This window comes from Cryptotermes secundus, unplaced genomic scaffold, assembly GCF_002891405.2.
Source record: "Cryptotermes secundus unplaced genomic scaffold, Csec_1.0 scaffold233, whole genome shotgun sequence".
Taxonomy (NCBI): Eukaryota; Metazoa; Arthropoda; class Insecta; order Blattodea; family Kalotermitidae; genus Cryptotermes; species Cryptotermes secundus.
The window spans coordinates 1,075,470-1,093,822 of NW_019739213.1; the positions used below are offsets into that span (position 1 = coordinate 1,075,470).

The 18,353-nt window shown below is 38.6% G+C and overlaps 1 protein-coding gene across 1 annotated transcript in view; it reads right to left on the minus strand.

The window, feature by feature from the left end:
- The window catches only part of LOC111871667 (disintegrin and metalloproteinase domain-containing protein 22), a 499,258-nt gene that overhangs the window by 440,198 nt on the left and 40,707 nt on the right, over nt 1-18,353 (minus strand). The window contains exon 2 of the mRNA XM_033754341.1: nt 5,134-5,187. Coding sequence (XP_033610232.1) covers nt 5,134-5,187 — 54 coding nt within the window. The remainder of the gene's footprint in view (nt 1-5,133; nt 5,188-18,353) is intronic.

Here is an 18,353-nt window from a genome sequence, read left to right on the forward strand (position 1 = left end):
TGATGAACTACACGTAACTGAATAGAAACTGCGTACTTTAGTACGTCGAAATATACGCATATCGTAAATATTCAGGCGCATTCGGTTTCTTCTAATTAACTAAAAAGTCACAAAACACACGGAAAATAAAATACGGAAATGAGTATCTCGGTTTTCTCTATAAATTCTTTCGAAATTAATTAATGTTCCGATAAAAACTTTGCTATTTACTCTCGAGATGTGTGAAGAAGCATAATGGCAGGTGTATGAGTGATTAAAGACTGGTTTGGATTGATAATTCGATTTGTTGACCACTTGCAGATAGCAAGTAAAAGTAACTTTAGAACTGCCGCTAATTCACGCACTCTGCAATTCACTACAACACGTAATAAATCTTCTCAATCTGCTGTGTCTTCATCAATCGTTGCCATGTAACAGCTACCAACGGCGGATATTCGCCTTATTCTAGGTTCCCGAATTATCCCCTTGCCTAATCTACCAACTTCTAATAGCAAAAGCTCACAACGACTGAAGAGGAGTTCCCTGACTAACTCACTAACTCACCAACCAAATCTTCACTTTCCTGCACTGCAAATTAATTGTCCTATGCATAGTATCTTGGCATGGACCGCGTAGAAATCACCGTTCACTTGTTGTTGATCAATTCTTACCTGTTAGGAAACTGTCGCCTAGCAACGAGCGCTGTTTAAAGAGACGTTACTTAACAACGGGCCTACGTGCTGCAACATTTAGACCTTCATACAAAGCGTCCTTTATTCTTGCTCAGTTGTAAGCAAAAACCAAAGCGTGCCTACAACGTTTAGTAAAATATTGCATTAAAATTTGCAAGCAGGAGTTGATAATGGCGATGCTACTAGGAAAATTTTTCAATTCTTTGTCTCCATCGCGCCAAAAACTGAAATAATATTTTGCGTGCATGTAAGGCATGTTGAACACTAATGGAATTGTTTATAATAAATGTTAAATGACAGAAGAATTCAGCGAAAAAAAAATGCTTCTATGTATTTATAACTCATAGTATGCAGGATTAGTTCAAATAAAAAAAATGTTACAATTACATAAATTTCTCCTTTTACTGCCTCATGATATAAGTATATCATACTGCAAAATCCCGCTTCTAAGTTGCACACTTGGTATAAATTAGGATAACCGAGAAAACGTGTTTATCTATGAAATTATACTTGGATACTCAGTCAAGTAAACTCCATCAGCAGAAATCATGACATTCCCTTCTCTGTAAATAATCCCTGTGACCAAATATTATATTCCTTCGGTTTTTATGCAACTATATACATAGCCTATACGCTGGCGACGTGGAAAAGTGAGACATTTCCTCTCAGATGTAAAGGAGTTAGTAATTCCTATCAGTAATTACTTGGTTAGAGATAGGGGGACATTTCGAGTGAAATGTGATTTATTATGTAGAGGTGTACTGACTATAGATTTACACCTTGAAATCAAAAGAGTTTACCTTCCTTTCATTTAAGAATTCTATTATTATCTCAAGGGACACACGGTAATGTAGTTGCTTGAGGCAGTATGCTGCAAGACGAAAGGTTGTGGGTTCGATTCCCGATTATGTTATTGGATTATTCAGTTGATTAATCCTTCCAGCCGCACTGTGATCCTTTAGTCGACTCAGCTTCTAATGGAAATGAGTACCAAGAATGTTCCTGGGGGTAAAGGCCGGCCGTCGCGTAAGTCTGAGAACCTCACCGCCATCTGTGAGCCAATTGCCTAGAAAATGTGGAAGCCTCGATGTCTCACAAACCTATGAGCCTCCAAGGTCTGATACAAGGATAGCTTTGCCTTTGTTATCATTATCTCAAATTATCGAACGTTAGGTAGGGTGACTAATGTATAACGCTTTGTGAGAAGATGGAAGCAAGAGTCAGTGGCCTCATTTCGAGTAATACCACGGCATCCTCTAAAGAGACTGCGGGGGGAATAACGAAAAATCTCATTCAATATGGCGGATCTTCGGTTAGAGATGTGTGAAAAGAAGCTACTAAAATAAGCCATGGTCATTTCGTCACCATTTTATTTTTACATCAAGTCCTAGCAGATATTCTTTTATTGGTTGAACGCCTCTGTTTAGGTCAATTCTTCTTCTTGTCAATTACAACTCTGTGTAAATACGTATACCCAATTTAGAATGTCAGTTGAAAAAAATGTTTTTAACTTATGATACAGTAGCTTCAAACTCGATTTCTACGCGTGAATATGTGGTAGGAAATTTGGGAATAATATTGTCAACTTGAATTATTGCAAATTTTACGTGTAAAGTCAAAAGTTTTATAAAGTTTCCAACTCAAGCAGAAGTTCATTGTGGAGTTTCTCTCACTTGCCTTGTGCGCAGCCAGTGAAATGAAACATTTTATGCCATGCAGTTATTAATAAAATTACATATTTTTACACCATTGAAACTTCTGTATTCTTGTCTCAGCCGAACCCAGTTCCATCCCACACATCGAAATATGCATTTATATTACTTCTACACTCTCTTCTGCTTTAATCAACCAAACAGCAGGACGAGGAAACGCGATTTCTCAGAACGTCGAAATGATCTAATATTGGTTCAAAGAAACAAGTCTGATATGCATTGAATGTTCTCCACGTGTGGAGGAACTTCAGAATGTAATGTTTCATCCACTATTTATCCTAGTGCCCAGGTTAAATAACTCTGAGTTCTCTGTTAAACAGTGATTATCTTTCATCTCGGCTTACAGATAGTTGCTTCGAATAACCAAATGAGCTTCCGGTTGAAACGAACATTTCACAGGTTACTGATGATATATGTGAAATTATATTATTAAAGGAAATTAACGCCCATATGATGTAATACTAGGTAGTCAATTTGAACTGAAACCAGGAGAAACAGCGTCATATATATATATACACAAATACACCTCTTCTTCTTCTTCTTCTTCTTAGCGTTCTCCCTTTCGGGCTTTGCAGTCTTCAGTTTCGAAAATAATCTGCTCTCCATTTTCGAGCATTCTCTCTCCAAAAAAGGACTTTATACCTGTTTTCCACTTACATGCAAGTCTACTCTCTTCACTTTCGTCCTTATGGTAACAAGTGCAACGCATTTTTCGGTAACATTTGTTCAAATTTGGCCAAAATATCTCAGTTCCCTGATTTTTAGCAATCTTATCAGTAATGAAGTAACATCCATTTCTTCTCACAACATTTCATTTCTATCCCTACTTTCTCTTGTCTCCTGAAGGAGCCATTTTCTTAAATAAAAAATAAGGCGTTTTCATTTTACCCTTAAATTTTTCAGTCAATGGCCAAATTTTATACACACAGAGCAGAAAATTTTGAAATGTTCTGTGAAGCATATGTACCCTTACATTCTTGTAAGGCACCCTGTACCGCTTCTCTTCCGATTCCTTCCCCGTCAAAATGACATCAGGATGTCTTCAGGGTAGAAACGTCCGCGAGCGAGGAACCAGTGTGAGCAGATGACTGCAGCTACTGAAATTTCCCAGCTGAAGAAATAGGCTAATTGTGACAATGCTTCCACGCGAGTGTTGGAATTATACGTATTTGAAAGGTTCAAACGATTAAAAGAAGGGCGTGAAGATCTTTTTCGAAGAGGCTGGCATCCTTCAACCACTCGAAATTCAGACACAATCGAAAATGTGATATGAGATCGTCAATGGATCCTCAGAATGATGGCGGTTGAATTAAACACCAACAAGGAGAAGATTTGCCCATCCTCCATGAAGATTTTCGGAAGAGGAATCTCTGCGCAAAGTTCGTCCCACACAGACTCACGGACTAGCAGAAGCTACAGAGACTCACATCTTCCTAAGGCTTCGTTCATACTTGTCAAGACAATCCCAGTTTCCTTTATTGTATTTTTCTCTTTTGTTGGTTGGAAACTGCCCTCAAAGGGATGAGATTTCAGGATGCTGAAGACATTGAGAAAAGAGTGACGGCCGAAGTAAATGCTTTTCCTTCCGGAGTCTTTGCTGTTTTCATAAACTTTTTAAACAGCTGAACAAATGTATTTTATTTGGCGGAGATTACTTTGATTAGAAATATAACAATTTTTGTTATCCTTATATTTCTTACATCTTTTTTCACACTATTCCTGGAATTTTATTGCCAGACATTTTATATTTCATGTCGCTCTTATCTTTTGTCTGCGCTTTCTGGTCTCTTGGAAAGAGTAAGACGTGGAGTACTCTTGTTCTTAATTGTAATGCCCAACTCACAGAGAGAATGACTTCCATTTTCATTACCAGACTGAATGTCGCAATGGAGCCACTCTTAATAATCTTGTCATGTAAAAATTTTATGTAGGTAAGGTAAAGTTGCCCCTGTGCTTAAATAATTAGGCACTACGCCATGAAGGCGTATGAGGGAGTGGATGTATAGATCCAAATTTTCTTGACTTCGGTATTAAGTGGAGTTGAGTGGTCATCTTCACGCCTTGACCGCTTTACCCCCGAGGACATAAGAGGTTTGGGTGGACCCCAGAGTAGGCCTGGATGACGCGGAGAAGAGAAAATTTTTACGGGATTAATGTTTAGTATAATGAAACACTTGTCTAGAATTAGGAAAGCTTATTTAAAATGGTTCACGTAGGTGCTATAGGACTGTGCGTCTTTAGTGCTAAAGGTCACGTGTATGTTTTGTTGGGTGAAATGGTGTATTTCGAATTTTTTATCTTTTTGATGTAAAGCGTGTATATGTGGTTGATGTCGATGGCCTAGTGCAGTCCTTAATTTTAGAAAAATAACGACAATTTTCAATAACCTTTACTAATTTTAGACAAGCATTACATTATATTTAAACATTAATGCCACGTAAAGCTTTTACATGACAAGACTATTAGCAATGGATCCATTGCAATAAACAGCCTGGTAATGAAAGTGGGTGAAATTTGTTGGATGTGAAAGCTTGATGATTGTCGTAAATGACCGAAAATATAGCAAAAATAGCATCTAAATAAATAAATAACTTTATCGACAATTTAGGTATATTAGGTTAATTAAAAGCATATAATTGTCGTAATTAACGGATATATTTACGTAGTAGTGATAAACACAGAAGGGTACAAAACAAATAATGAAGGTAAATACTACGTTCACAAGTCTGTGTTTATGAAGACTTACTCACCCTATATCGATTCCGGGCTGGGCCTTGGTAACTTCCTCCATCGCCATACCCACGCTGCGGGAAGCATGGAAACAAAAGAACGACAAATATTAGTGTTACTGTAAGCAGCAGTAATTTTAGTATATAAGATGGTGCAGATGAGGCGATGGATGAATGAACGACAAGAAACACGCATTAGTAACAGAATGAAGGCTGTTTGTAAAAGCAAACATAATTATAAGAAGAAAACTGAAAGAGCGAAGCAGAGATTGTCTAAGTTTCACGCCAGATATATTTAATAGACAAGTACATGTATGACACTATCTAAAAGTGAGTAAAATTTTGTTTGTTCCAAGGAACACTTTTAATTATCTTCTTTTATTACTAGTGGGGTGGGACTAAGTCTCTTCTACTGCGGCCACTTCTGGCCTATTGTACCAGCCCCAGATGATAGGTGAGGGTGATTGTGGACCAATTGGTGGAATGAAGATTGGCAGGGGAAACCGAAGTATTTGGAGAAAACCTTCCCCAGTGCCACTTTATCCACCACAAATCCCACTTGACCAGCTCCGGGATCGAACTCGGGCTGCCGCAGTTAGAAGGCAGCGACTAACCGCTTGAGCTATGGCACAGTCTCACTTTTTTTAATTAAATAAACAATATAATTTTCAGGTTTCAAATATGAAGAAAGGTACGATGTAAATATTGTCACGTGTCACACAGTGACTCAAGGCGGGGTTCGGATTGGTAATTGGATTTATTGACAACCTATAGGTCGTAACTACAGTTAATTGTTACACTATTTCTGCTTTCCACAATTTACAATCACTCCACAATTTACAATCTCTCCACAACTAATCTCTTCAGGCTATCTGCACTAATATCAATGGATTTTTCACACAGGAACTATAACAGTGTCACTGAATTACACACTCCAAATATTACATATAAATAAATCTTCTAAATACACGGTAAATCTTCACAGATCGGCTTCTAGTTCTTCTGTGCAGCTAGTTCCGATTCTCTCTGAGCTTACAGATTACGGCTCTCCATATATAGCCGCGGAACGGATATGCATCACAGGAACCAAATGTCACGTGATTTCTAACCAGCGAGTCTATCTACAGAAAACACGTCTCACGTGATCATTATCCACTGTGGCGACGTCACTGCAGACACGGAAAACACAGCTCCCTTTATTGTTGCGTGTTGGGCCTTATTTACAGAGCTTTTGCCTGGCAACGCGTTGATCAAATCCTTTACAATATTTATTTACTCAAGAATTATGCTTGAAATAAAGTAAGTAGCAGCCATGATCGAAAACTAAAGGCACTTTTCTTATTTCCTTTTTATTCATGTTCATTATTATCTGCTTCATTACTAGAAGGCCAAATAAATACGTGCATCGGTTCAAGCTTTATTCTCGTTATGATTCTAAGTGCCTTCACTATTCTTTTTCAAAATCTCTTCTTGTTATAAGTTGAAATGTCCTAATTCTTCTGTAAGTTAGGCAATACAACTTATATATTCCATTCGGAAATTGTGATGCACGTCAAGGCGACAAGGGACAAGACAAGGCAGTCTGCCACGGGACCCTAACAAATTTTTCCACCAAATGTTCCTCACTTACATAATCTAGGTACACAAAACAAAAGAAACTTACGTATAAAATAAGCACTTAAGTTTAATTTATAGCATCATACAAATTTCTGAATTCATGTTTAAAAGATAATTGATCTGTTGTTATTAAATCAAATAATATTATGCCGCTTAGTCTCCAAATATTTTTCTTAAAAACCCAAATTAAAATACGCCTATTTCTGTCTAGAAAACTGCAGCACTTACACTGAAGGACTCTGAAATTGACTGATGGACTCTGCAATTGACTGATGGTCTTCGTATTGGTATATAGGAGATAGGAAGCTGCTGATATGTGTAGGACGAATGGCGTCCAGCATCATGCACTTAAAATCTACTTTCGTATCGCCATATCACACCATACTCTGCATCACATATTCCATTCTATCGTGCCGCATCGTGTCATACATCACCGAAAATCTCGGTGCTGCTGGTAGCGTGCTGCTCCATGTTCGGGAGGGGTTCTAGTCTCGGTTCAGAGGGTGGGTAGTTCCCGTTGCTTTCCTCGTTCATTTCATGCGAGTGCCGGGACAGTGCCTCAGATCAGTTGTCGAGACATTTTTGTCAGATCTTCCGTCTCATTCAATGAGCACCTTAAAATTCCAAGTTCAATAATTTGTGTTTGTGAGAGCTCCCATAGATAAATCACAAGCAAGAAAACATACGGCACGGTAACATGTGTAAAAAAAAAGACTTTCTTAGGAGCATACAGTGTGCAGGCAATGATTGGGGTGAAAGTGGAGTAGGAGATTGTCTTATAATATGTTCTTGTGAAGAGAATAATGAGCCATAGTGTTTCAAGAAAACGAGATATTAAGCAACGTTCTGCACTACAAAACTAGTTAGGTTTAGTCGTTCATAGTTTCTGTCGCATTTATCAGAATCAGGATGGATTAATAAATAGATAGACAGGTATGTATGTATATACTTTTTTGTACTAAGTTGGCTTGAAGAGCTGTAATCCATCGGTTACGCCTCAGTTTTCCTGGAGATCGTTTGGCCAAGTTCGTCTTAGTCGTATGTATATACGTAGGTAGGTAGGTAGGTAGGTAGGTAGGCAGAAAGTCAGGAAGGTAGACAGACAGACAGACGGACAGACAGGCAGACAGACGGACGGACGGACAGACAGACAGACAGATAGATAGATAGAATTCCGAACTAGTTTTCTTATTATTATTCTTCAACACCTCAAAGTATATATACGCTACTGCTCTCTGCATTCACAAGCCATTCACCTGCTCTGAAGATGGAGGCTATACGTTCCTCCGAAACGTCTGCCAAAACGAAGAATACACGGCGCCAAAACCCAGAAGACGACTTTCTTCACCTCAAAGTATAGTTTTAGTTACACAATTATCTCTTCGTTATGGCATATATATTTACGCGCAAGAATACTTTGTAGACAAAAGCTTGTGTAGCGTTCAAAGAGAGTATGAAGTTTGCATTCCACTAATGACGACAGCAGAAAATAGAACAGAGCAAGATTCTCAAAGTCAAACGCAGAGCGATATTCTGTCCCATATCCTCTTAGCAGGAGTCTGGAGTTAGAGGAAGGTAAAGACAGAAAATACAATTTTTCCAAAGAACACAACACAAAAATTAGTTTTGTATGGGTAGCTGCTTGTTTTTACTACTGTATGCTTTATTTCCATTACAGCAGAAAAATGGCCACCTTCTTTTCACACACTGAGAGTAAGTAAGGAAGGAAAGTTCAATTAAAAAGAATAAATAATAATTGTTTGGGTTTAATTTTAAATTAAATAATATTATATTTCAGCATCCTGTTACACTCACACAATATATATGGATAAATACCGTCTTAAGTGCAAGTCTTAAGTACACCAGACAGCAAACGTATTAAAGATAAGCAGCGACACACACAGAGAGCGCCTACACTGAGTAAGTACAAATAACAGTATAAACATATAAGAATAACATTACATGACATAACATAAGATAGTAACAGGAATATTTGTATATTACAGACAACACATGAACAACGATAAAAACAAGAAGTGGCCGCTGCAGCACCGTAGATATAGGGCATGTACCCTGAAAAAATTTTAACTAAAAATTGAAAAAGAAAGAACAGAGATCTTATAGACATTTTAACTTGAATTAAGTTTTAAAAAGTGCTAATTTAAAAATCAAATCGACGCGTGTAGATTAACAAAGATTTTATACAATTAGAAAGACTGGTAATTTTAAATTTTAAAAAGCAGTGTAACAGCTACGTGAGTGATACACACCTGATGATGGCCATTTAGGGCCGAAACATGTAGTGTGGAGGAGGAAAAGAAGTAAAAACTACAATAAAATTTGTTGCACTTAAGACGGTATTTATCCATATATATTAAATTAAATACTCGAAATAATAATCACAGAATGAACCAGAATCTTAAATTTCAAGTAAATAATATTCAGAAGTTCTTCTTTGCCTCACAGAAAAGGTTGCTTATTTCACTATAAAGGACAATACGTTCTGCAGATACGCGGTCAGGAGAGATACAAGTTAGGTCACATGAATAAAGGAAAAGAGCATACACTAGAAATGTTTGATTTCGGATTACCTAAATACGACCGTGTTATGAAAATTTGGATGTGAGGTTCTCAGAGCCGCGATGGCTATGAAGAGCTCTAGCCACGTGGGCAGTACGGTAGTCTGGTAAGTTCAACCGACGTGTCGGAGTATTTTTCTTTTTTACTGCTAGTGGGGTGGGACTAAGTCCCTTGTACTGCGGCCATTTCTGGTCTGTTGTACCAGCCCTAGCTGATAGGTGAGGGTGATTGCGGAGCAATTGGTGGAATGAAGATTGGCAGGGGAAACCGAAAACCTGCCCCAGCGCCAATTTGTCCACCACAAATCCCACTTGACCAGACCCGGGATCGAACCCGGGCCGCCGCGGTGGGAAGCCAGCGACTCACCGCTTGAGCTATGGCGCGACCAGACGCGTCGGAGTAACAAGTCACCTCCATCCTCAGGGTCGTAGAATAACCCGAGCAAGAAACTTAAGCAAAACTTCTGCTGGACTACTCGTCCTTAGATGCGAGAGGATAAAACTCTTGCAGGTATGCAATGCATGCAAAGCGTCAAACTTACATAGCTTCTATTCTGAATATTATATTTAAGCATCCTGTTGCACTCTATACGATAAATGATACAAATTCCGTCCCAAGTGCAAACAATATATATTATATGTCTTTGATCTTGTTCTTTCTACACTACATGTTTCGGCCTCTATCGGCCATCATCAGGTGTATACTCTTAACGTTGCTGCCACACTGAACCCGGTCTAAAATTTAACATTTAAAAACACAATGTCACATTCTTCGTATTATCAACATCTACATCGTTGATATGTGTCTGGTATGTAGATTATGTTGCACACGTCCAATTTGATATTCCTGTAGTAGCACTATAAAATCTTTAGTTATGATTTTAAAAACTTTTAAAAATTTTCTCTAAATTTTAAATTTAAAATTTAGAGAAAATTTTAAAAAGTTTTTAAAAACATCATAACTAAAGATTTTTAAAGTGCTACTACAAGAACATCAAAATTGGACGTGTGCAACATAATCTACATACCAGACACATATCAACGATGTAGATGTTGATAATACGAAGAATGTGACATTGTGTTTTTAAATGTTAAATTTTAGACCGGGTTCACTGTGGCAGCAACGTTAAGAGTATACACCTGATGATGGCCGATAGAGGCCGAAACATGTAGTGTAGAAAGAACAAGATCAAAGACATATAATATATATTGTTTGCACTTGGGACGGAATTTGTATCATTTATCTATTCTGAAATTCTCTCTGGACTTTATTTTCGTAAATTATTATATTTTATGCTCATATACAGGTATAATTATAGTAATCAGGCGGGTTGGAAAAAGCCAGTCCAACAAATTTCCCAGACACGAGTTGATGCAACATTAAGCACTTCTGTTTACTAAGGTTGAAAATCGAAAAAATTAGCTGATATGTAAGTTCCATATGATTTTTTTATTTCTATGTTCAGTTTTGATGAAACATTTTTTGTTTGGACAGATAATATATCTGGATCTTTCAAGCACATTTTTTACAATTTTAATCCAAATTAAACTGTACTAATAAATTTAAGTCTCTAATGTAAAATTTCATTAAAATCTTTTGATTTTTATTTGTACAGGTCGATTCTTTCATCTTTTGTTGTTGTTTTTTTTTTCGAACTTCATTATATGTACAGACGGGTAGACGCAAATTGTGAAGCTAATAAAAAAGATTCTGTGGGTACTCCTTGAGGACACGCCAAACAGCGTAAACCCAAATAAAGGGGAAGTAATGGAAGACCAACAGAAGATAGTGTCACGATTTAGGGGTTTGCGCGTGACTTATAAGACGGGTTTGGGATAGAATGATTGGATTTATTGATAACTTATTCACACATCTCGTGACTACAGACAATACAGCGCTATCGCCGATCTACACAATTTACAGTTCACAGTTACACACGCACTAGGGTTCTTCAGTCTTCAGTAGTCGTATCCTAGCAACGGATTTATAAGAGTCTCACTGTCACTTCAAATCACATATGAAATTTTCTTTGCACCGCTTAATTCTTTTCTTCTCATTATTATTCCAACGTGCCAAATCAGTTCAGCTCCTCTGCTCACAGGCTCATAACCTGGCAGCCTTGCGTCTAGAACTCGACTCGATTCTTCTCAACCGACTACCCCTTTATGACCACTTTGCACGGACCACGCAGGAAATACAGCCTTTATATTATTAGGAAGGCGTGTTTAGAGCGCCGTTGAATAGGAATGGAATTTACACTATTGTTGCTTGCGCATTCGTTGTCTCAGTAATATGCTTACCGAGTCGTTGCCTAGCAATGAACATATTCTGACTTCTCTATTCTTGCTTTTGGGCATCATGTCAGTAGGTTTTCAAACTGAAACAAGCATGCTAATGAAATCCTTGTACTGATGAGGTGGTGGCATTTTTAACGTTAATTAGTGGTATAGCATTCACTTCATGATACATACTAAACTTAACCAACGTAGCTAACCTCCTTAGTCAATTAGTTGTAGCAGTAGAGTGAAATATAGTTCCTTGCTACTATGACCTCATATGGGCATCTTATACATTTCTCTAATCATAGCGGACCATAGGACACTGGTAGAATAATAATTTGACGGAATATGACATTGTTATCGGGAAAACCTTCCTAAGTTCCAATTCATTCCCCACAAAACTGACATGAACTGCCCTTGAATTGAACCCGGTCCTCAGCAGTGAGAAGCCAACGACTAACAGCTGGAGCTAAGGCACGGTCAGCTAACTTCCTTGCTCTGAACGCGGCCAAGTTTTGGTCAGAGTTGAAACCAGTACTGAATGCCAAACTTGTGCTGTGTCTATTGTGTGCTGTATGGAACGAGACGTAAAACACGGATATTTTGACAGTTAAAACGAGGCGCAGTCGGGACTGATGAACGAGAGATAAGAAGAAAACGAAACCCTAAATGCCCGTCCACATTACTCGTGCTCGTGGGTCAGAAGCTTACTGCTGCCGGAAAATCAGGATCTGGAGCTGACGAAGTGGACGCCCAAACTGGTTTGCATACAAAGCCTTCGCATTTCTTCACAACAGATATCAGCTCCAGATCCTGATTTTCTGGCAGCAGTAAGCTTCTGACGCACGAGCACGAGTAATGTGGACGCGCCTTAAGAAACGCCTGACCTAGTGACACTTTGTCTGAGCTAACTGCAGTGTAACTGAACCCTGGTCTCCGAGGCCTAGTTGCGCGAACTGTGCCGTGGTCATTACAAGCAACCTCACGCATCAAGTACCGTATGCTGAGATAATGATACTAGAGGGAAACGGCGCCTAGGCGAAAGTTCCTTCATTACGCAGTAATGCAAATGGGTCTACTTGTCCTCGAGAGAGAATCCCATAGCTTTCGGTCGAAATACAACATTTGTATTCGCTACGTAAATATATTTCTAGCTAACGTTTTGAAGCAGTGTGTACTGAATGTCCCACCTCATTTAACGTGGGACCCAGTATTCTGCACTTACTTACTTACTTAGGGAGCTGAGCCCTTTTTGAGGAGAAGCCAAATCTGCAGCTACTCAAGAATTTTCCAGCATTTTATGGAACCCGAAGGCTCATTACTGTGTTCACAATAGTCCCTATCCTGAGTCAGATCAGTCCAATCCATACCATCCCATCCTATCTCTCTAAGATCCATTTTAATATTGTCCACCCACCTACACCTTGGTCATCCCAGTGGTATCTTTCCTTCTGGCTTTCCCACCAATATCCTATATGCGTTCCTCGTCTCCCCCATTCGTGTTACATGCCCTGCCCACCTCATCCTCCTTGATTTGATCATTCTAATTATACTTGGAGAAGAGTACAAGTTATGAAGCCCCTCATTCTGCACATACTAAGTTTTCTCTGTGTTTGCTTCTAGACCAACCTCCTTACATGCGTCAATTAAAGTTTGTGTGTTTTTCTTTATGGTATCCATATTATCACCCAGTAGATTCACATCATCGGCGTAGACCAACAGCTGATATGTCACAGAATGTATTTATACGTGTCGTATGATTTTAAGAAAGAAAACAGCAATTGCATTCCTGAACATTAATAAGCAAATAATTTTTGTAATGCAAATGCAATGGTGCTTGTGCAAAGAAGAAATAGCTAATAAATACTGTAACGGAATTGATCAATGCATTGCCAAGAAACAGGTCTGTAAACACAGTCCAACACTGAACAATAGATAAGGCAGTGTTTTCTATGTCGTCCGTGCCGAGCAGCTTTGGAACAATGGGGTTTTGCAACCCCTTTCTAAGAATCGGCTCGGTAAACAAGCTTCCGCGTAAGCGGTGACGTCAGCAACAAGAGACACGTTGTTTCTTGCCGGATCTGTGCAGAGTGCTTAGACGAGAAGTGAAGGTAGTGACAGAGTTAGTTGAAGGGCAGATACGAGTCAGTCGTCAGCTGGAGGAGCGAGTCCAGAAGAATTTTTAGTTCTGAGGTTCCAGAGTTAGTGAAAAGGAAACAGTAAGGATACCTTATAATGATTTGAAGTGCTAATTCCTGTGTTGAGGTTCGTTGCTAGGAAACCACTAGTTGAAACTGAGAATGTTAGTGCGTGTGCAACGGTGAAGTGTAAATTGTGTATCAGAGATAGCGCTGTATTAATTGTAATTAAGAGAGAGAGATAGAGAGTGTAACCGAAATGCTAAAAAATAAAATTATTCGAACCAGAACCCATTATTTTTGTCAAGCCTAACACTCTACATGTGACAATAATTACTAGGTATTCTTTACAAAGTATATAAGAAAATGAGTGTATTATATTTATGTAACGTCTGTCGGTGTGTCCATCTGTGACATAGTATCGGCGTCCGAAAAATTGTGCAGGTATCATGAAAATGTAATATTAAATATTTTAAATAAACGCAGTCGGGCAATTCCGCTTTTGGTTAAAACAGGATGAAAATATAGTGAACTCTGCATATAACGACCAACATGCCTTTCTGTGTGCACTTCGACAGCAACTCTGGCGAGCTCTCTAAATATTAATCTGAGTAGGTATGTTTCGTACAAATGTTGCAAAGCCACATATTTTATACCTAGTAAATATTTCCCTTAAACTTTACGAATTAAAAAACTGTTTATATGTCATCTCATTAACACTTGCGATTTTGATAACATTTTAAATTGCAGGTACTACCGAAAATTTGTCTAAATTTGTCGAAAGTCGTATCTCTCGGCCCGTCTCTCTGTGACCAACTTCCAGGACCTGAATCCATAGTAAGATTCTCTTTTGAATTCAATGTAGAGAATTTTCATTAAACTTGTCGCGAAATTCTGATTTTCATCCATGTTGAACCATAATAAATTTGTCTTGCCAACGGTCATAAGTGCATTTTAGGTACATCACATCATATAGCCCGTTAATATTGTACAAATTTATAAAGAAATCTTAGGTACGTTTAACGAACTATGTGGAACACCGTTGATAATTTTAAGCACTACTTTCTGGAGTTTGCGGGAAGTTCATACTTTAAAGGTTTAGTAAATTATGAGAGACTTCGAGTCATTTCGATAACAGATCATTAAACTGTAATACATCACCGACACTGGTATCGGTTATATTATTACTACATCGTAGTTTATACAAATTACTGTCCATTTCTGACGGCATTAATTTCAAACCACTTTTTAAAAGCTTCTATGAAAGAAGCCAAAAAAATGATACACTCCAACACGCCAGCCTGGAAACAGTTTCTATTATGCATCGTCCACAAACAACTGGTGTACCGTCGAATCATCCAGACAGACGTATCCAGGAATTACACATGTGAGGTGGGTAGCATTGAATTAACAAAGCCATCATGACTGAGCAACATGTTGGTGACAGAACATGCTCCGAGTACATGTCTGGATTAGCTCTGGGATTGATATCCTTGTATGCACAATATGTCAGTCCAAAACACGTAAGATGCCTAATCTCAAGAATCCTTACACTGCTCAAGCTCTGTTTCAACCTACCCAATTCAGAGATTCACAACCTCATTTAGTATAATGTACTAGTAAAATAATGTGAAAGTAAAGCATAAAGGTTATTGAGTTGTGTTCATTTTAAATACATAAATCTGTGTCCACATAATTCCAAGTTCCATTTTGCACAGTTTTGTTAACATATATAGCTACTTTCATTAACTTAAATCAATTCAGCTACAGCTGCTGCTGCTATTGATACCATCACTACTGCAACAGTTCGATTTTTACATATTTCTCTTCTTTAAATCGATTTTATAATTTAAGTCTTTATTCCCTTTTAACCGCAAATGAGTCTTGTTTCGCTCTAAATTGGTTTTCCCGCTTACATCCAGTTTTGAATAAGTACTTTACAAAGTTTTTAACTATATTATATTTGTATAGTTTCTCTTGTAGGTTTTTGATAGGAGTTCGGATAGCTCAGTCGGTAAAGCAACGGCCTACGTGCTGGACGGCCTGACTTCAATTCTCTGCGCGAGAAAGGTTTTCCTCTCTCTACTCTGTCCAGAGTGGTTCTTGGACCAACTCAGCCTCGTACCCACTGGGTACCGGGGAAGATTTCCCAGAAGGCGAAGCGGCCGGGGCCTGATGCTAACCAGTGACCTCGATCTAGAGCAGAGGTGAAGAATATGGAACTATACATCCAATTCCGCTATGGCTTCTTGACACTTAGTCAAGAACATGGAGATTTTTGCCTTCATTTACTTCATACATCGGGTGTGCAAGTGATGAACCTAAGAAATCTACAAGTCCATACATTCCACAAACTGCACGAAGTAAAATTTTCACTATTAAGGAATAACGTATATATTTCTAGCAGTTTAAAGTATTCGAATTTTTTTAACCTTTTATTTATTTTTAATTCCTAAGCAATATCTGTATCAATTGCGTTGAAATCAGCCAGTACTGCAACATAATAACACAGAAATGAGCTGTTACATGACGAAAATCTATTTCTTGATTTCTCTACCATTTCACAGTAACACCTTGAAATATGTAATGCCATCCATTCATTTCTATTTCAGAGAAATTACTTTTGATGCGTATTCTGATATAAATAGAACTATTAAAACACACAAACTTCTAAATACTCGGCAGTGATAAGGCTAATTCAAAATGCCACACATCTTGATCGATACACGCACGTATTTTAATGTAAGATTTTCTTCCTTGTACTTCGGGAACTTTTCTGACAAGCCACCAATCTTCAAAATATGAATATGTCTAACCGTCAATTATACTTTGACTCGGTATCCTAGCATTTTCCGTATTTAATTACTAATGTCTGACTTTCCTAACCTAAATATATTTTAGCATGCAGACTCGTTTCTAAGCAACGGCTAGGCAAACAGCGCAGGCTACTGGCAACAGATTCCTAAGAAGCAACATCTGAACTACAGCAAGGAGAAGCGGTATTTTCTATGTGGTCCGTGCCGAAGTGTCTTAGGCAGGACAGGTCTAGCGTTTAGTGACTTGAGTTGGAGTCAGTCACAATGGTTGGCAGTTGGTGTCAGATGACTGCCAGCCTGCGACTTAATGAGTACAGTGCAGTTGAGTACAGTAGAGTGAAGAGAGTTGGTTTGTGAGCAGTCAGAGGACTGCTGCAGTTCGGTTGTTGTGAGCTGTTGCTGTATGAAGGTGGTAACTGAGGCGCGGGGACAGTTCAGGAACGTATATCCACTAGAAATTCTACAGGAACTGTCGGGCAACGAGCCCAGATCCGACTGCCGGAGGTCTGTGAACTGCTTTCGAGGCTAATCGGTAGCATTATCCCTTGAACATAACTTTGATAAACTACTTACAGTTGTCATCAAAGTAATGAACCAAGAACTTACAAATCTATGCAACATTTTGGGAAGATCTCAGGCAAATTTACACCAGCTGAGAAAATTATTTGTAAGGTCTACATGGGGTGGTTATATCAAAATATGTCTTAGAGAGACAGAATGTGAAGATGTGGGATAGACCAAATTCATTTAAGGGATACTACAATTTTTGGCTTTTGTAAAAACGGTGACCCGTTTTCGGATTCCATAAAAACTGGTAGCTGTTTGATAAGCCGTGTATCCAGCAGTAATGCTGAGTTAGTCTGATATGTATATTGCTCTTTTCATATTGCTTAAGTTTAATTGGGAGCACGCGGTAGAGTAGTTGGTTGAGGCACTTTGCTACACGGCGGAAGGTCGCGGGTTGGAGTCCTGATCAGGTGGATTTCTTTCTCAATTTACCTAATCCTTCCAGCCGCACTATGGTCTGGGGTCTACTCAGCTTCTAACAGAAATGAGTACCAGGAATCTACCTGAGGGTAAAGGGCGGACGGCGCATAAGGCTGAGAATTTTACAGCCTTCTGTGGGCCGACTGTCTAGAGAAAACGTGGGAGCCTCGACGTCTCACAACTCTATTGGCCTTCACGGCTTGTTACAGGGATAATTTTACATTTTTTAAATTTAACTAAGATATTTTGATTAGACTAATAATATCGATATGAGGAATTTCAATATCAAATTCATATCTATACTCTGTACGAACAATACAGTCTACGCAAACCAAGACATAAAATTTTATAACGATAGACTAGTGTTATGGGCAAGCAGTAACGTACGTGGTTGAGGTACTATACTACAAGCTGGAAGGTCGCGAGTTCTATTCCCGATGAGGTCATTGGGTTTTTAAATTGACCTAATCCTTCCAGCCGCACTATGGCTTTGGGATGGACTCATTCTCTAACAGAAATGAGTAGCAGGAATTTTCCTGGTGAGTAAAGGGCGGCCGGCGCTTAAGGTTGGCAACCTCATCGCCATCTGTGAGCCGATTGTCTAGAAAATATGGGAACTTAGACGTCTCACAAATCTATGGGCCTCCACGGCCTATTAGAAGGTTGTTCTAATTTACTTTACTTTTTTATTTCTTATAATAATGCAGAGCTACATATATGCCTCGGAGGGTGTTCACATTTGACATAATTATGAATATCTACATTGCAGTCAATATTTACAGAGCTTCTACTTAATTTCCAACGAACTGTAATAGCAAGCTAAT